The sequence below is a fragment of the Orcinus orca genome, chromosome 19 (assembly GCF_937001465.1).
Source record: "Orcinus orca chromosome 19, mOrcOrc1.1, whole genome shotgun sequence".
NCBI lineage: Eukaryota > Metazoa > Chordata > Mammalia > Artiodactyla > Delphinidae > Orcinus > Orcinus orca.
The window spans coordinates 47426225-47446573 of NC_064577.1; the positions used below are offsets into that span (position 1 = coordinate 47426225).

The 20349-nt window shown below is 47.1% G+C and overlaps 1 protein-coding gene across 8 annotated transcripts in view; it reads left to right on the forward strand.

The window, feature by feature from the left end:
• Positions 1-20349, forward strand: part of HNF1B (HNF1 homeobox B) — a 176409-nt gene that overhangs the window by 102118 nt on the left and 53942 nt on the right. For 4 of the 8 annotated variants that reach the window (XM_049702271.1, XM_049702273.1, XM_049702275.1 and 1 more), the window contains exons 8-9: positions 13123-13283; positions 18191-18323. In XM_049702271.1, the coding sequence (XP_049558228.1) occupies positions 13123-13283; positions 18191-18323 (294 nt within the window). Of the gene's footprint in view, positions 1-13122; positions 13284-18187; positions 18324-20349 lie in introns of all 8 variants that reach the window. The other 4 variants (XM_049702272.1, XM_049702270.1, XM_049702274.1 and 1 more) reach the window with 1 other exon arrangement.

A 20349-nucleotide genomic window follows, 5' to 3' on the forward strand; every position in this document is an offset into this window, starting at 1 on the left:
TGAGATAACATATGCAAAACACCCCAGATGTAGCAGGCTCTCATAAATGGTACCTATTACCATACCTTGCGGAGCCCAGTGGTTTGGGTTTCTTTTTCCTCTTTCCCTCTGTTCCTCTTATAGGTTTATTTCAACCTCAATTTTGAGACAATTTGAGTAGGTCTACTAGATACTCATCTTGGTGTTTGCAGTAGACTCAGGCTGGCTTCTTGTAGTAACTGAGTCTCAGGCTCTCATGCTTCCAGGAAGGACTGCTCTGTGACATCCATAAGGCATTTACAAGTGCCATGTCCAGCGCCATAGGCTTTCAGTGCAAAGACACTAAACAGTGAGAGAAAGCTGGGAGGAACCGTGGATGGTGGAGGGGATGGCAGGTCATGACCGTATAGCAAGGTCAGGTACGTAAGATGACCCTGAATTTCCTGTACCTAATAAGGCATTTCTCTCCTTTAATGAAAGGAGGTGTGAGTACCCCTGCTCGTCGGTAGTTAGCCCTGGGAAACTGCCACTTAGAGAGGGTGTGGTACTTTCCTGGTGGAGGCCAAATCTGAGAAGCTTCATGACCTTTGTTCTTGGAAGAAGCTCCCCCAAACTTCACGCAAAAGAGCAGGAAGAAGGGGTGGGGTAGACACGGTTCCCGCAGTGAACGCAGGAAACCTCAAATGCTCCTGAGGGCTGATTTTCTGGAAGCGACATTCCTGTACCTGAGAGCAGGCATCTGCTTAAGATACCTCCCCAGTACCCTCTGTTCTGGCTTCAGCAGCCCCATCCAAAGCACACCTGTGTGAGTTCAGCCACGGAGGAGCTGACCAGCGAGGCTCAGTCTCTCTAGTGCTCTCAGGAAGTCAAGACATTTCTCAGGACGTGACCACTGCATGTCCCTCCCAAGCTGGAGACACACCATGCATGCAGACGATCTTTAGCATTTAATGACTTTCCCAAGGGAAATCCACATCGCCCCCCAGGCGAGCTGGTCACAGGCAGTCCATTGCCAGGACCGCACTCAGATGGGTGTGTCTGGGTAGCAAGGTGTAGCACCCCAAACAGGCTTGCGCTTGAATTGTGGTTCTGTCCCTGTCTGGCAGTGTGGCCTCAAACAAGTTACTTAGCCTCTTTGAGCCTCAGTTTCTTCATCCATAAAGTAGGGATCGTAATACCTGTCTCCTTCAGATTACGGAGGGGCTTAAAGGTGATAAAGTGCACCCGGTGCCCCACACAGTGCCTGACTCAGAAGGGGTTATTAGGTTGACTCAGGGCGTCAAGAGAGAGGAAGAGCTTTGGTTCTCCCTGGGTTCTTGACAGGGCTATGGTTTGCAGTTTCACCCTGGAAGAGTTACCTTTTTTATGAACCCTGCTTTTCATTTGAGACATCAGGAACAGTGAAACCCAAGTATTGACAAGATCTGTGGTTCTCAGATCTCCTTCCCAGGCCACATGTAAGGCATCTGGGGAGTTTATTAAAAGTACCCATGTCTCCCCCATCCACACCTTTTAGAATCAGGATTTGGAACAAGGGGTCAGGCATGGGAAGTTTCAACAAACTCCCTAAGAGATGTGGATATACAATCAGGGCTGGACATCATAGGCTAGATGAGAGAAGGCTAGAGTCTCAAGGGGTTGGCGACAGTCGTGAGGGTCCCCTGCTGAAGTAGAAGAGATGAGGCAGCTGGGCTGAGGGCCCCAGACTCGGATCCAGGAGCCCTGAGGCACTGAGGGGCAGGGGTGACCTTGGGCAAATCACTTAATTTCTCTGGGAGTCTGGCAAATGGGACCTTTCAGCTCTGGCCTTTCAGCTCTGACAGGTTATTATTTGGACGCTGGGGCCCAGGGCTCTGCTGTTTGAAGTAGCAGAGGGAGCTTTGCCATTGTGATACTTTATTGTGAAGCTCATCATCTGTCTCTCTCCCTCCTGGTCTCCCTCACTCCCTCACTTCTTCCCCATTTCAGGAACTGTGTGCCTTCCACCTTTATTAGGGACCATTAGAGCTTTACAGCACCAGCAGATTGGGTGGGGCCAGTCACAATAAACAGATTTAAAATGGGTATAAACGAGGCACCTATAACTGCTGGAGGTTAACACTTTCAGGGCTTTTGAGTGGCAGCCTGACTGCCCAGGCCTGCCCACCACAGGGTGCCTCTCTCCAGTCAGCACCTGTTGGATCAGGCTGGCAACGAAGTCCAGTGAGTCCTTGCTCAGCAAGGATGGGAAACCTCTGAACAGCATCTCCCACTTGGAGAACATCAGTTTGCATGGTGAGCACAAAATAGGTGCTTAATTTATCTCAAGATGTCTTACGGGTGGAAACAGAAATGAGCCTTCTCCTCCGTCGTCTTGAGAATCCCACTGCCAGGTAGAGTGTAGGGTTTGCATCCCTACCTGTCAAAGACAGAGAAAAAAAACCAAGAAAGTCTTATTCTCACCATGAAAAAGGTAGTCCCTGAAGTCTCTACAAATCCAGCTCCCTATGACTTTTTTTTTTTTTTTTTGGCTTTTTTTTCACCACTGAGTCTCTAGCCCAAAGCCCTGTACCTGGCACGTGGTAGACCTTTCATACATTTGTGGAATGACAACCTCTCTTGTAGAGGGCTTCCTGTCCAAAAGCTTCATGCATAAATCCCCTGCTTTATAAGTGTGTTATTCACTTTCAAGCTGAGCATGGAATTAGTTTCATTCTACACAACGTATGTACATATTATTATGTAAAGCATATTCTCCCCTTTCTAGAAACAAGTCATTCAGTTCCACCTCCATGAATACTGCTTAACTAAAGTATACAGTTCACCAAAAAATCCCTCAACGTTAAATGCTACCAGGAAGTTTTCAAGGAACATGTTATTATTTTTTCTCCCTTGTGTTCTACTCATTTAGCTTCTCCTTGTTTAGTGTATTAGCTGAGTTTAGATTACTCGTTCCGTTCAGTTCTACTAGATTACTTCCTTTTTTAGAAAAAGTTTTTATTGGAGTATGGTTGATATACAATGTTGTGTTAGTTTCAGGTGTACAGCAAAGTGAATCAGTTATATATACACATATATCCACTCTTTTTAGATTCTTTTCCTGTATAGGCCATTATAGAGTATTGAGTAGAGTTCCCTGTGCTATACAGTAGGTCCTTATTAGTTATCTATTCTATATATAGTACTGTGTATATGTCAATCCCAATCTCCCAGTTTATCCCTCCTCTCCCTCCCTTACCCCCTGGTGACCATAAGTTTGTTTTCTACATAAGTTTTGTTTCTTATCTGTTTTGTAGATAAGTTCATTTGTACCCTTTTTTTAGATTCCACACCTAAGTGATATCATATGATATTTGTCCTTCTCTGTCTGACTTACTTCACTCTAGATTACTTCCTTTTATAATCTCTTACCAGCATCCCTTGGGCAAGCAAAGAGCAAGAATTACTCTTCCTGAGTTTCTATTGAGCAACTGAGAACTAGAAAAGGGATTGGACTTATTGCAAATCAGTCATTTGGAGAAACGGGAAGGAAACTCCCCAGCTCTGGGCTGCCACCAGGTCTCTGGGGGGACCCCTAAGCACGTTACTGGTGCTCCTGGTCAATGGAAGCCAGTGGTCATCCACCTTCCAAGGTATCAGTGCCCAACACCTACTGCTCCCTGCGGCCAGCATCCATGAGCCTGCCGGGTGATCAGTGGCTGTCTGTCATGATGATGGTGATGATGATGATGATAATGATGCTGGAGCTGCCCTCCACGACGGTGATGAAGAGGCTGAGGTGTGGCCGGGCAAGCGCCCGTAATGAGCTCTGACACTTGCCGGGCCTCCAAGGATCTTCTCCCCGGGCACCACTTCCCAGTAGGGTCCTGCTGATGAATAGGTCGCAGTGGAAAACCTCTCTCTTCTAAGGCAATTTTATTAGCCCTTCAGTCACAATACAGATGTCTGTTTATGGGACCTCACTTTTATGTGGACACCCAGTGGCTCAGTCTGCTGATGACTTTATAGCCTCCCCCGTTCCCCAGACCCACTAGGAGCATCGTCATTCTCCTCGTCAGCCAGGCCTGGGGGCCTTTGTTGCAGCCGCATTCCCCCTGCCTGCAAAGGCAGCCCCTCAGAAAAGACACCCCAGGAGCCAGACGGTGGCAGGGCTGTGTCTGCCTGCACAGACTTTCAGCCTAACGATGTCCATCATTAACCCTTCTTAGTTTCACCCTAGATTCCTTTGGAGAAAGGCGTTTGAGTTACTCAGGTTGCCACAGTAAATCCCCAGTAACTGATCCTACTGACCCCCAAATAAACCCAAGGGGCCTAAAACTGGGTTCTGACACGGCAAGTCTAAATTTGGGGCTCCCACCAGCAGCCCAAACCCTTTAGAAATGGTCAGCCCATCAGGACCCTAGGTAACAGGTATGTTCTTAGGCCTCAAGAAGTAGGGAATGGGTAGGTCCTTGCAGGCATCCCACTGGCCCTTTGCACTCTGGATAAAGCACTGTCCAAGGTGTCCGGTGTGGAAAGGAAGAGCTGCGACGTCATACTTACTCCTCAGCACCTCCACCTCGTACCTTCCAACATGAAGTTGCTGAAATGCATCCATGCTATCTCTTCATTTTGATTAGATGTTAATCTCTCTTTCCCCTCTCTCCTTCTCTGCTACTCCTCCTTAAAAATACCTGCCTCTCGTCAACCTCAGAAAACCCGGGAGATCAGCGAATAAATTATACCATTTATAATTGCTCAGTCAGAGTTGAAGTGCAGTCAGAGTTGAAGTGCAGGCCATTCATTCATTCATTCATCACATGCTCTTATCGAGGGGGCAGAGCATAGTCTGTACAAGGTGCTGAGGAAGGAGATCATGGAGAAGACAGATGAGGTCCTGCCCTCACTGGGCTTACATTCCAGTGAGAGATGCCGCCAAGAAAACAAATGAAATCATTTCAAACTATTAGTGCATCACGATGGGAGGCTCAGGATATGTGGAGTCAATGTGGGGCTATCGGGGAAGAGCGAGAGGGGCCAGCTTCGGGATACTACTGCTTCGCTGGGAGACCCTTAGCAAGAGATGGTGGAAATGACTTCTTCCTCTCTGAACCTCAGTGTTCCACTCTGTCAAATGGGCATCTGGGACACACTGAGAAGCAGACTGTGTAAAACACTTACAGAGGTGAGGCCCTCTCAGGTACTCGAGGGTTGGCTGGGTTTCTTTCACGTGTAGCAGCATCTCCCGGATGAAGTGTTCATTGCAAACCCTCTCTTGTTTGCCTGCAGAAACCAACTCTCTGCTAAGGAGCAGGCGTGGTAGCCGAGATGGGCTTAGCGGGAAGGACAGGCAGCCCTTTCTACCTCCCCACGTGTGCCATTTTTTCAGGTGCACATTCATTTCTGTTCTCAGCCGAGATGCTTTTGATGGAAGCCTTTGTCTTTTCTTGGTTACATTTGCTTTGATTTTTATAAGAAAACCAGTTTGTGGGCTTCCCTCAAGTATCACTCAACTTTTACTCCTTGAGTTCAAGAGTGTTTACCGTCCCCGCAGGCCTGTCTGTGTTTCTCCTCTTATGAATTGGGCTCCTAACTAAGCCACCTCGGGTAGAAAGGGATCTGGAATTGAAACCAGCCCCATGTTTAAACTGCTTTCATCTTGCTTCAGATTTTTCCTCCCAGACTTTCAGATTTTTAATCTCCTCAACTCTTGGCAACCATTCATCTTTATCCTCAGAGAGAAGGAAATATTAATAAGAACCGGCAATAGTCCTGCGTGCAATGAGGAAACTGAGGCAGCAGTGCCAGCTTATTTGAAAGCTTTCATTTTTGGAGTTCCCAGTTTCACGCTGGGGGAATTGTTCACATTCTTTTATCCTAAATGAGTATCTTAAGAAGTTCACTAGACTGAATCACATGTGTCTCTGCCTCTCTCCTCAAGAAAGTGACTTGTTTTGGGGAAAAGGGGGAGTGGGTTTATAAGGATGCAGTGCTGGACCCATAAAGACTGGCCTAATTCCTCCTGGTGCCCCTACCCCCAAACCTCTGTTTTGGCTTCATAAGAAAGACAGCTCTGTCTACTTATAATTGATGGACACGGTTGTTTCCTTTTTGGAAGAGCTTTCTCCTCTGCACTCTCCCTCCTGCCTGATTTTAAATTCCCAGTTTCCAGACCCAACAGTGCTGGGCTGCACTCTGCGTGAGGTTAGGAACACAGGGGAAGAATGTGTGTGACAGAGCCCTGGCCGGTTGAGTAATGTTTACTCTGTTGGTGGCTGGGACGCTCACTCGAGCTGGCAGCGGTCCACCAGCCAGAGGAACATTCCTGCATTATCAGGGATGGGAGATTGGCTTTGAAATGTCAAGAGTGAAAGGCAGCCCACCAGATTCTGGGTGCAGCTCACAGACCCCAGTGAAAGGGACCCCCAGGCTTCAGGCTCAAAGGCCACGTGAGGTCAAGCTGAGCCTCCCACTGCCCAGGAGACCCCCACCTCCCTCTTTGCTTCTTTCTAAAAGAGCGATTCTGGTCATGCTTTCTGGGCTGACGCTGCTGTTCTGTTTGCCCAGCATTTTCTTTCTCAGGAGAACCCAGTGCTTCTCTAACCTTATTTTATTCATTCATTATTCTGGCTTCCGAGGAAGGGAGATCTGTATGCCCATTTTACAGATAAAAATGCCGAGGCCCAGAAGTTGACTGGCCCAGAATCATCAGAGAGTCAAAGCAGAGAGATGAGAGAGTATGAATTTAAAGTGGCTGGACACTGGTGCCCAGTTGATTTCTGGAGTTGTGGAATTGGGGTCTCAGCTGGTTGTTGTTTTTTTTTTTTAGCCACACCACATGGCTTGCGGGATCTTAGCTCACCAACCAGGGATTGAACCCGGGCCACGGCAGTGAAAGCGCCGAGTCCTAACCACTGGACCGCCAGGGAACTCCCTCAGCTGGTTTTTTTAAACCATTTTTTAAAATTGAAGTGTAAAAAAAAAAAAAAAAAAAAAAAAATTGAAGTGTAGTTAATTTACAATGTTGTGTTAGTTTCAGGTGTACAGCAAAGTGATTCGGTTATACATATATATTCTTTTTCAGATTCTTTTCCCTTATAAGTTATTACAAAATATTGAGTATAGTTCCCTGTGCTATACAATAGGTCCTTGTTGTTTATCTCTTTTATATATAGTAGTGTGTATTTTTAAAAAAATATTTATTTGTTTATTTGGCTGCACCGGGTCTCAGATGCGGCACATGGGATCTTCATTGCTTCGTGCGGGATCTTTAGTTGCGGCACGCGAACTCTTAGTTGCGGCATGTGGGATCTAGTTCCCTGACCAGGGATCCAACCCGGGCCCCCTGCATTGGAAATGTGGAGTCTTAGCCACTGGACCACCAGGGAAGTCCCATAATAGTGTGTATATGTTAATCCCAAACTCCTAAACTGATTTTTGAAGCTCGTAGAGAGCCGGATTAGATATCCAGGGCTCTATGGGGTAGCCCAAGCCCCTGAAGCACAGGTTTATGAAAAGTTTCTGTAGTTAATTACACCCTGGACAGCTCCTCTCTGGGATCCTCCTGGGAGGCAGTTGCTTCCACCTTTGAACACAGGGGCACAGTCAGTCCTATAGAACCCAACATACCCATCATAAAAACCACCGTGCTTTGCAAGGTCACACAATAAAAACCACAGGGCTTATGGGGAAAAAATGGGGTTAAGGGCACAATACTCAAAAGCTTTGTCGTTGACACCTTTTAAAAAAGATAAGAATCTAATAAAAACATTAGCAGAGTTTTACACCTGTTAAATGCCTAAGAAATACATAAACACTGTACAACAATAAATAAGGCTCTTTACCTTGAAAAAGGCCTAAAGTTTGCCCATTGAAGTGAGCATCGGAAGGGCTGCAGCTGGTGAGTTATTGTGAGGTGGGGGACGGATGTGGCTTATAGTACATGCAGTGAACTAATGGTAGCTGGTAGATGTTTGAAGAGTGTGAGAGAGAGAGAGAGAGAGAGTGTGTGTGTGTGTGTGTGTGTGTGTGCATTTAGTGTATTCCTATGTGAATGGATAAACAAGTTCCTACTGTATAGCACAGGGAACTATATTCAATATCCTGGGATAAACCGTAATGGAAAAGAATATAAAGAAGAATGTATATATGTGTATAAATGAACCACTTTGCTGTACAGCAGAAACTAACACAATGCTGTAAATCAACTATACTTCAATTTTTTAAAAAACAAACAAACAAACAAAAAAGCAATTGTAGTTATTCCTATGTGGCTCCATTCAGCTGGATGCAGATTTCTGAATCCCTCAAATATGAAATTCATGTTGTACTCAAGTTATTCCCTAATATATCAATAGAATTGGAACCAATCCACACTGTTAATACCAATATGACCGCAGAACTGACTGTATTTTCTCCTTCTGCCAGAAGGGATGCTCCCTTGTTCTCTGGGGCAAGGATCCTCAAAGCACCTGAGGGCTTATTCCCTCATTCAATGAATATTCACACATCAGCCGCTCTGCTAGGCTCTGAGGATGTGCTAATGAGTAAAAAGCCATCTCTTTAAGAGGGAGAGAGAGGGAAACATATCCTCAGGGCATTTTAGTGCAGGGTGACCAGCTCCTGCTGTAAGAGTCTCTACTGTATGTTAAATACAAAGGATGGAACAGATAACTACCAGGATGAATCAAGGAGAGCTTCACAGAAGAGGTGACATTTAACCCTTTTAAATGATGGGACATGGAGAAGAAGGGAAGAGCTCTCCAGGCACAGGGAACAGCATAAGCAAAGGCACAGAGGCAGGAGATGGCAGGGTCTGGCTGAGGAGTGGCAGGGCTCTGACATGGCTGTATGGGATGTGGTGACAGATGATACCAATAAGGCAGACTGGAGTCACAACAGCCCAATTCTGCCATTGAGGTGTTGGGGCTTTTCCAGAAGGCAGTGAGGAGCAGCGTTAGGTTTCCAAAGAGTGCCGTGACATGGTGCAATTTTGTTCTAGAAAGAAATCCCAGCCTGCAGTAGTGTGAAGAGTGCCCTGGATTGGGTGCTGGTACAGGAAGGCAGCGTATGGAGAGGCCGGCTTCTGGAACCGTAAGCTTCCTTCATGTTTTGTCACTTCTGACCAGTCATGTTGGATAGAAACCAAATGATTTGTCTCTGTCCCACATGCTGTCAGGAGTTCGGAAATGGCATCATCACCCACGGTGCTGAGGCCTGGGAACAGGTGAGAGTAGACATCTCCTCTCCAAGGCCTCAGGGCTGTCTCTAGATTCCAGCTAAGATGCCTTTGCTGCTGGACATACTTGCTGTGGTTCTTAGGGCTGCTGATAGGATGTGGCCAATGAGTGACTTGAGCCAGGAAGTGAGTGGAAAGTACATGACCACCTTCTGGCTTTGTCATTTCTCCTGCAGGACCTCTGTGGCTATTAGCCTGGCATCTTCGGTCAGTCACTATTAAACCAGAGCCCTTGTCGTATGTTCATTTTCAGAGCCTGCAATGGTGAAGGGAGAAGGGAAGATGCCATTCCACTTCTTACAGGCTCCCTGCCACAATGCCTGGCACAGGATAGGTGCTCAATGAAGTTTTGTGAACTCAGCCTTCCTAAAAATGTCTTTTAAACAAAGACAATCCCCAAATAGGAGGAACAGATGTGTCTCGAGTAACTGTTGTGTGCCAAGCGTGGCCTGGGTAATTTCACGCCCATAACTCATCCAATGACCAAAGAGATGGAAATCATTAACAATAAAGAAACTGAAGCTCAGGGAGGTTAAGTAATTCCCCCAAGGTCACACAGCTATTATGTGGTAGAGCCAGGATTTAAACCCATGTCACCTGGCACCAGAGCTTATTCTACTTTGGTTCTCCTTTCAAGCGCTCTTCTGAGTTTGTGAAATACACAAGGACCTGGCCTCTCCTTCCTCTAACGAGAACACCGATTTCTGGTCTCGTAGGCAGAGATCTTGTGATACACCCTCCACCTCCGCACCCCCTTTTAAGGCGGCTGGCTGATTACAGCCACCCTCTCAGGAGCCTGAGTGATTGCCAAATTCCTGGTGAGAGGAGTGTCAGTGGGAAAAGCTACAGGTGCACCTGGAGCGGATGAGCAGCCTCGTGCCCAGCTCTCACCGCACTCTGTTGAGAGTAGTGTGGTGATGATAGCCCCCTCCCCACAGTAGGCACTCCTCTGGCTGAGAGATGAGGGAGCTAGAGCTCACCCAATACACTGATGGCAGAGCTGAGTTCAAAACAGGGCTCCCTTAATCCCCAGCCAGACGCTATCTCTCAACCAGAGGTCCTTCAAGGGAGGTGCAGAGGTCTAGGCCCATCTGTCTTTGAGGAGAGCAGCTCCATCATTATATTTCTCATATAATGAAGTTCCGCTGGGGGAGCGGAGAAAACAAGGTTTACAAAGCACAGCAGCCTTGGGCTATGCTGCCGGGATTCTAACAAATGGCTCTTGCCTCCCTCCTGCCAGGCTCCCTTGTGAAGAAGGCTTTTGTTTCCTGCGGATATCTTTGGTTAATTATTTTTAAATAAATAATTATGTAGCCTGGGATAGGGGAGAAGTCTCCCCACGACCCATATTCGATCACCAGAGGACTGGCCCTCTTCCTTCAGCCAAATTAAATAGGCGAAAACGAACGTCTGTTTGACTTGAGACTGAATCAATGATGGGGACAAGCTGGGAGGTGAAAACACACCTGATTCCCAGCGTTATCACTGCTCTCTCAGGAGCAGAGCATCTTGGGGAGGTAAATAGCTGGTCAGGGAGTCAGAGGAAGCCGGAGAAAAACAGGGTGAAGTCCAGTTTCTCCAAAAGGAAAGAACAAGAGGGCCAGGGGCCAGGCCTCCCTCCCAAGTTGCTTCCAGGACAAAGCATCAGTGGTTGCAGCAGAGTTGGATTCTTTGGAAATGATTCTCCGTGGAAAGGTAATTCCATTCAGTAGTTAGAACCTACTGTTCATTGTCCAGAATTCTAGAGTCTTAGGGCAAATATCTTGGGCTCCATCCCTACACCAGCTCCCTTCCTGCAGCATCGCTAGCCGTGTTTGCCGTTTATCTGGCATTCTGCTGAGAGCTTTATAGATGTTATCTCTAATCCAAACTAGCCCTATTAAGGAAGCGTCCTCTTCACTTTATGAGAGGAAACAGCCACAGAGGGAGAGAGTGATTTTTCCCAAGATCACGCATCTGTTAAGAGCAAAGTCAGGATTGGAACCCGAGTTTGTCCAGCTCCAGAGCACACAATCTTCCCGTTAGCCCTCCTTATTAGAAAATCCTTCATTTAATTGATCTGAAATCTGTCTCCCCCTTTTCTACTGGACCCAGCTGCCTTCTGAGCTCACAAGTTCCAGATCTCTCTTCTCCTAAATAAGTATCTTGCTGGGAACCCGGTGGCAAATATGAGTGGAGAAAAAGGACCTAATTTAACCCAACGGGATGGAGTAGAGGGTGGTAAAGAGGAGACCTAGGGGCTACAGGTAGGTGCAGAGGAAGTCAGACAGGACTGGGCAGGCAGTGTGGGCTTGGAGACGTGGAAGTCTTTCTTCCTCTTAGCTTCATGGTTCCTGTTCACCACCACCACCAAAATAGAGTGCTCCAGACCTATCACTACCAAACTCCAGTGCCGGCCGTCTGCCAACACCCCCACCCCCAGCAGCCCCTTGAATCAAAAGATGGGGAAACAACCAATAGCAGAAGCCCACAGAGCATGCATCAAGCCACTTCGTAGTCAAACAGGTTGCTCCTGAAGGTTAGAACCCTGCCCTAGCGTTTGTTTGTTTTCTCCCCAGCCCTCTTAAGCTCTAGGTCACATCAGCCTTGGGGAACGTCCTTTGCACAATTCAAGGGAAACCAGCTTGGATCTCCTCTTGGCAAGCTTTGTCTTCGTGAACAAGAGGCTGCTGGTTAGGGCAGCTTGCCTGGCTCCCGGGGGTGCGGAGGGGGACTTGTGCAGGCTCCTCGAGCAGGTGGGGCCCCAGGTGGGGCAGGAGGCAGGGCAGGGGGCAAGCGGACCGACAGAACTCGGATACTTGATACAGTGATGTTGGATCCTGGGGAACTGGGCAAAAGGGAAAACGAAGGAGAAGTTGGCCCTCCTCTCCAAATAATCCCATGCCTAGGGCATTTGGTCTCCATCCCTTGCAGGTAGGAACAGGGTCCCCCGAACCTTTCTGTCCAATCCAAAGCATAAACCAGAACACTGTCTTTCTCAGCTCTGAGCTGAGGGTGAGATGCCCCAGCTGCCCCTGGCTTCGTCTTTGGCTGTTTCACGGACACATCAAGCAGGACTTGGACTCTGCACACTGGGCCCAGATTCTCTTCCCCCTCCAGCTCCCTTCAGCCGCCTGGTCTCTGCCCAGCACTGGCCCTTTCCTGAGCACAGACCTGCGCTTTGGTTCCCGAGCAAGAGGGAGGGTCAGAGCAGTGACGTTGTACACATGCTTGGTTCTCCCCTCCCTTGCAGACCAAACTGCAGTAGTTTACTAGGCATCCGCCTCCTGCCTGTGCTTGCTGCCTGCCCCACCTCCTAGCAGACACGCCTTCCCCTGGGCCCTGGAAGTCAGCCAGATGGGACCCCACCAAAGGAATGTGACTTCCAGAACCGAAGACTCCTAGCTTCAGCCCCATCCTGACCCTGCTCCGCCTGTGTCCCCCTGGCCTCTCGGGCTTGGCCAAAATGGTGGTGCACAGAGTCTGGTGCATTTTGTTGTGGCCCTTATAAGGGTTGCTGGGCCAGTCCCTCTCCGTAAAATCCATCAACTCATGCTTTGAAGCCCTGCTTGGCCAAGCGATGCCAGGGAAACATTTCTAGAAGGCATTTTGAAGAACAAAAGAAATACGCCAGCCAGAAAGAGAAGCCCCTAAATCCTAAACGAACTATGCTGAAGCAACAAGAATCAGAATCCATTCATTTGTTCATTCGTTCGTTCATTCATTTGACAGATATTTATTGAGTGGCTACCGAGGGAATACAGCCATGAACAAAACAAAACAGATAAAAACATCCTGCCCTCATGGAGATTACATTCTAGAATTCAAGCAGAGGCCATGCAACCTCTACCCTAGAGAAAGACAGCGGATGGAAGGCAGCTTTTCTTCCTTGTCATCCACCCTAGAAAGCAAGCGTTCTCGGGTCAGGTGGCACTAATATTCGCTGTTGGGTCTGCCTTGTTTTGCAGGAGTGCGCTACAGCCAGCAGGGAAACAATGAGGTCACTTCCTCCTCAACAATCAGTCACCATGGCAACAGCGCCATGGTGACTAGCCAGTCTGTTTTACAGCAAGTCTCTCCAGCCAGCCTGGACCCCGGCCACAATCTCCTCTCACCTGATGGTAAAATGGTGAGTACACCTGGGCCATTGTAGCTCTGGAGCTGATAAGATAAGAGGCAAAACAAACACAACTTCTCACAAGGCCTGCCTCAAACAATGAACCATTGTAGCCCCACAGGGGAAAATGGGGGCCGTCCAGAGTTGGAACGGAAAGGTAGAACCGGTGACCCAGCCTTTGGCGGGTGGAAGAGGTGTTCGGTTTGAACCCAGCCAATAAATCTGACAGAGCCCTGCTCTCGTTTTATTGATTGAATGCCTCATAAAGGAGCAAAGCGGGTGGGACACTGTTTGTTTTGGGGCTGCCAGTGACATTTGAGTTGATAAAATGCTCATTCATCCCCCCCAACCCAGGACCTCCAAAGCCAGTTTTTTAACCCAGAGAGCACCTCACTTTGAAACAAGCCCCCTCTTCCTCTTCACACACCCCTGGTCCTGGCAAGGAGGGTAGTTAAGTCAGGATTGAGTGGATGGCAAGAGGTGGGGAAGCTTCTGGCACGGGGGTTTTGAAGGACACTGGACGGCAGTGAAGATCACAGCACAAAATGGCAGGTGGGGTGGGGCGGTGCTTGCAGGGTGAGTGGGAAACACCAACTTTGAAGTTACAGTGACCCGGGTTCAAATCCCAGCTCGGCATTTAATAGCTGTGTAGCCTTGGGCAGGTTCTAGCTCTTTCTTTCTCATCTATAAAAAGTAATAACACTAGGGTTGTTGGCAGAACAAAGGTGATAACACGAGAGGCACGGTGTTGGGGACGGTAAATATTCAATGAACGACAATGCGATTGTTGTTAGGTGAATGTCAGTATTATTCTCCCTAAATGAAGTTGTCTATACCCATAACCACAGCCCAGCCCCAGATGTCAGTTGAGCAGCCCCGCCCAGTGAGGAATAGACTAGTTGATGTTGAATTTTCGCCGTTCTAATCCTCAAGCAACACAAGTGCAGCAGGGGAGGGTGGCTTCCAAGAGAACGCAGCATGACGACACTAGGAAGGGTAGAACGTGGAAAACTTGATTCTTTGGGTCATGCTCTGTGTTTCACAGGAGGGAGGAGCCGTGGGTTCCTGGCTTCCAAGCTCAAGGTGGAGCCGTATGCCTTCCTTCAAGGTGTCTGACCTAGAGGCGGGGGTGGGGGGGGTGGGGGGGTGGGGGGTGGCGGGCAGGGAGCCGATGCCATTCTAGACCTTGACGTGTGTGCCGTGTAGGCAACACAGGAATGGTGAGTCACAGGTGACTGAGTCCCCAGCTCCCTGGAGGAAAAAACAAAGTGTAATATCTGAGGGGAGCGCCAGGCCTGGCCAACTCTAGTTTGGGGACTTGAGCTGATCAATCCCTGGTAGTGGTCTCTGCAAAAGGAAACGAAAGATGCTCCTAGGGGAGCCCTTTTGCAGCCCCCTTGCCCACCTCTCATCCCTTAAGCTTCTTCTTTGGCTGCCTTGTGAGACCCAAATCAGTTAAAGGATTGCCCAGACTTCCCTGGAGGAGGGGGGCGGGGCTTGCGGGAGAGATCTTGGCTCCCCAGCGGAGGAAACAGGTCTCCTCTCCTATTGCTTGAAGGTCCTTGGGGTTTCCCTGTGAGCCCTCCCGCCCTTCCTCGTAACAAGCAAACTGCCTCACCCAGGCCGGGGCGCTCCAAAGGCAGCCGCAGGAGACGCTTTTTTCTTCCTCTTCTGCTCGGCAGCGCCCTAATGAGCAGTATGTTATTGGATTGATGATTGACCAAGACAGCACACCTCAATGTTAGCAAACACCTGGAAGCTTGTTTGCAGGGACCAGCTTTTCTCTAGTTTCCAACACCCTGGCTCATATGTTATGTCACTATCACTGGATGCCCAAATTCAAGAGTCTGTTTTCGGTTAATATATAACAAGCCCATCACAGATCCTGGTCCACCAAAGACAGGAGTGGAGTATGGTTTAAAATAACGCAGCAAGGGAACGAGTGTGTCCACGTCGTGGGTTCTGTTGTTTATCAGCCATAGGATAGACGTTGCTTAACTTCAGTTTCCTCATCTGGAAAATGGTGGATAACAATGCCTGCATCACCAGGGTGGTGTAAGGCTTGCCTGTAACTCTGCCGTTTTGGGGATAAGACCCATCCAGGGAATGACAGTCTTCGTGTGCTGACCTGTGGTAGGATGTGCATTTGAAATCTTCCCACAGGGATTGGTTTTGGAAATAATGGTGATCCATTTGAGCTTTCTTTTGTTCTATTTGGCCCCCACCCCATGCCCAAATGGCATGCGTCCACAAAGAGCTGGCCAGGTTTCAGATTGCAGTCTGTGTCTGTTGAACCTTGTGTTTTAGAAAAGCACATGCTGGATACTTCCACAGTATCCAAGCAGTAGAGCTTAATAGTGAAAAGCTCAGGCCTGGAGGCAGATCGCCTGCTCTTCATGGCCACTGTACCACTTGGGCACATTTCTTAACTTCTCCAAACTTCCGTCGTCTTGTCTGCAAAGGAGAGTTAATAGTACCAACCTTGTAGATGGTAGGTATGAGAAGCACAAAGCAAAGGACTGCAAAAGGCAGCGTTGATACCATTCAAACTCTCTGGATTATCCTGTGAGGATCATGACAGATATTCTTGGCAGCTCCCTGGCTTCCATCAGTCCTGAAGGCAAATAGAAGATGATGGTTGCATTTTAGAGTGGGAAGGAGCTTGACCAAGGTGCCCCCCAAAATAGTAAGTGGATGGGACTTAAAGCCCAGCAGCACTGGGTTTGAATCCTGGCTTCCTCGCTTACGAGTCAGGTGACACAGAGCTGCTCTCTCAACTCTTCTGAGGCTCACTTTCTTTCTCTTTTTTTAAAAATTTTTATGGAAATATAGTTGATTTACAATGTTGTGTTAGTTTCAGATGTACAGCAAAGTGATTCAGTTATACATATATAAATATATATTTTTTCACATTCTCTTCCATTGTAGGTTATTACAAGACATTGAGAGAGGCTCAGTTTCTTAATCTGTACCATAGAGCAATAATCATAACGCCTTCCCTATGTGTGCCATTAACTATTGAGAACAATCAGTGAAAGCACTTCACAAGCGCGAAAACCATACACATTTAAATTGTTTTTATCATTAGCACCCACGTTTCTCCTTCACCGTTAAAACCAGACATTGAAATGGCAGAGATTACTGTCACTCCATTGACTTTCTCCAAAGGACTGCATTACTCAGGGCAAGTCTGAAGGCAGGTCACTGACTTTTTTTTTTTTTTTTTAATGACTCTGACATTTTGAAAAACAAGTCCAGCAAACAAGCTGGTTCTCTCTTGTTTGATGTGGTCAGAATTCCTTCTTGGTCATGTGACCCCTAACTCATGTCTTGATGCTCATTTTAAAAACACAAACAAACCTGTTTGGTTTTTTCTTTCTTTCTTTTTCAAATTCACCTTGGAAGCTATGGGGTTGATCAGAAGGGCAGGCAAGAGAGAGTGTCTTCCCCCCTGGGTGCTGGTGTGAGACCTATAGTCTAAGGAGCTCTGGGTCACAAGGGAAGGAAGAAGGAGAGGGCGACTCAAACATCTGATGTATGTATCCCAACCCTAACCCACCTGTCAGCATTCCTGATGCCATCAAGAATGTCTGAGTTATTTCAGAGTGAGGGGGGACAGTCCTTTCTTAGTAATACTTCTAAAAATTATTTTAAAACTATAAATAGTAAGCTACTTTATCATGAATAAAAGTTTGTTGTGTGTATGTGTGTGTAAAACTGAAAACTCCTTATAATTAATGGGGAAACATTGGAAGCATTTCTGATAATACAGAATCAAAGTAAGTACATCTATTACCTCTGTTACTGGTTAATACTACTGGGAAAATTCTAACCAATGCAATATGACATGTAGACGTATTAGCACTAGCAAGGAAGAGACCCAATTAGCATTATAGGCCTGTGATGCCGTTATATATACACTTGGGAAAATGAAGAAAATCAATAAGGAAAAGACACTATTAGGAATAAATAGAAGGGCTCAGAGTGGCCTTGGACAAAAATACACAAAACTCAGTAGGTTTCTCTTACTAATCTGCCGTTAACATATAATGGTGAAACAGAGTAGGGGTACCTGGAGCCAAGCCTCATTTAGTAGCTTTGTCATTACAATAGTAGCTTCCTGCCCAAAAAAAAAAAAAATTTTTTTTAATGTATAGTAGAGATTTGGGAAAAGTAGAGAAGTCCAATCATGGCTGATCTCCCCCAGAAAAACCTTAGTAATAATTATCGGGTAAAAGTCCTCTGTAAAAAGTAAGAACTTGAATTTTAGAGTCAGACAGACTTGGGTTTGAACACAAGAGTTACCATTTACTAGTTGTCGGATCTCAGGCAACATGCACAACTACTCTGGGCCTCAGTTTTGTTATCCGTGAAATGGAAATGGCAGAAGTATCTGCCTCGTGGCTCTAGTGAGGTTTGTGAGTTAATGCATGAGCAGTGCTTCCTAGAACCTGTACTCAGTGAAAGCTTCCCGGTGCTCCTGCCTGGGCCCTAATCTGCTACGCTAGGGAATCCCAGGGCATTTCTTCAGCTACTATTTTTAGCAATCACATGTCTTTAGCACCAATATATAGAGGGCATAGAGCAGAACAGAGGATACTTTCAACATGAGCCAGAGACAATCATATAATACACATGGGCTGAGGAATCTCTAAGGCAAGCTAGTAATTCAAAGGTAGTCAACAAACAGGCACATGAGGGAAGGGATTATGGTCAATATTACTTACCACTCCATCCTCTGTACCTAGAACGGTGCCTATCCCTCACTTGGTGCTTAATAATTGTTCCTGAATGGATGAATGAATGAATGAACCAGTGAATTAGCCGTGCCAAGGAATTGCTGAGCCACGTCCTTTTGGACACTGCTCTTTGCAACCCTGATTCTACTCATGCTGCTCTTGTTTTTTTCTCTCCAGCAGATCTCAGTCTCAGGAGGAGGTTTGCCCCCGGTCAGCACCTTGACGAATATCCACAGCCTGTCCCACCACAATCCCCAGCAATCTCAAAACCTCATCATGACCCCCCTCTCTGGAGTCATGGCCATTGCACAAAGTAAGCTCTGTTCTTGGTCAGAAAACTTGGGGGCAGGGAGAAGCAGCATGGGAAATGAGTCAACCTGATTTTAAAAAAACAAAAACAGAAGAACTAAAGAAGATCCCCTTAAAACTCACCCAACACTTGTAGGTTTGATTCAACTCGTTTCGTTCCTTATTTCTCTCCTCAACAAGATTTGGATTGTTTAGCCTAAAATAAGAGAAAATTATGGAACGGAGTTGAATCTTGGTCACAGCTCACCAGCTGTGCATTGTGGGTCAAATCATTGAAGCTTTATGAGGGTCAGTCTCCTCATCTGTAAAATGGGTTGGCAATCCAATGACCGTGTGTGTAGACATGCCTGTAAATCGATAAAGCATAAGTATGTATAATATTGTAGCTTATACTTTTGTCTGGTGTTCATTCCTATCCCTAAGTATGTGGTGGGTTTTCCAGGAGGTTGGGTTGTGTTGATGTTTCTTTGTGTTGGCCAAGATGGAGCAAGACATGAGGGGCTTCCTTCTTAAAGGGGAATTTTGTGTGGTCGAACGAGACCTCCTTGGCCCACGGTGAAAACATACTGAGAAGGGACTCTGCAGGAAAGTGTCACAGCATCTCTGAGCCTTGACAGATTTAAGGAGAAATAGGTTGTGTATGCCCAGGACTGAAGACAGGGAGAGGGGTCAGGTCCTTCCAGCCCCAGCAGCTCGCATCCCACAGAGCGTCCATCCCCATCCATCACAGATGGGCCATTTCAGGGCACAGGAAGGCTGACACGGCTGTGCCAGTGGATGTCTCTCTCAGAGTAATAATGTTGATATGTATTCAGCATATTTCAGCCTTACGGTAACAGCTCAGGCCAAGTCTTCCTTGTGACCCAGGGAAGCATCCCTGAGAAGTCTCGGGAAAGATCTAAGGGCAGTACATTGCTTATCTTTCTTTCACCCTGGGGATCGCCTCTCTTCCTAAACCATCTCTAGTCAGGGTAGCAACTCAGATCACTTCTGAAGAGAAGGACTTGTGCTCTCCTTGAGGGCAAAACAGGGCTAGGCCCCTAGGAGACACAGGAGTTTACTGAATAAATCAGTGTGGCTCTCTCCGTCCTCAGCAGCTGGGAGATTGATGCCCTCCCCATTGAGTTCTGTAAAGCGAAGTGGGAAAGGAGAAGCCTTTAAAGGACTCACAAAATAAAGTATTTAAAATTTGCTGCCTTTTCACGGGGCCCTCTCCAGCAATATGGTAACCACCAGGGTTTGAGAATGAGATAGGATAACTGAAACCAGCTTGCTTACCTTCTAGAAGATTTGAAAAGGCCTACGGATAAGATATCCCACCTATATTTTTACAACCAAAATGATACACAAACTGTCCCACTTACCTTCTCTCTTCACACGTCCAGCTTTGGCTGACACACACAGTTATGTATTTTCTTAGGCACTATCGGAATTAAAATTTTCCCTGGAGCTATTACATATTTTTCTGTTTTGTTCCTCCTAATTTTTCTCACCCATACTTCTCTACCTTCTTACAATAATCTTAATCTCCTACTGCAGACAGCCAACACCAGAGTACGTTGACCTTAGAAGGGTGTGTGTGTGTGTGTGTGTGTGTACTTGAAGCACGATGAGGGTCACCAGAAAACGTGGCTGAGGTGCAGTGGTCCTACCCCATGGAGTGTCAGGATGAAGAATCAGTTACGAGTCCAAACTTGTACTGCTCTCCACACGACAGGCCAATAAACCGAGAGATGAGCTTTGGGGCAAGGAATAGCCAACTCCTGTCCTGTTGAGTATGTGGGCCCTGCCTGGCGACTGCAGAGGCCCAAGGAGAATGTGATAACAGATTACCCAGCAGTGCCAATTCCTCATTCTCTACTCACCTACTGGACTGGATAACATGCTTCTTAAGCAGGAATCAGTGCCCAGAAAACAGATGGAAAGGCCAAGAGTCACACTTCGCAGGAGCTCGAATGACATCAGTGGCTCTCCATCCTGGAATTGAGGCACATCAGGGTCACAGACTGTGTTGAAAATAAAATTCCTGG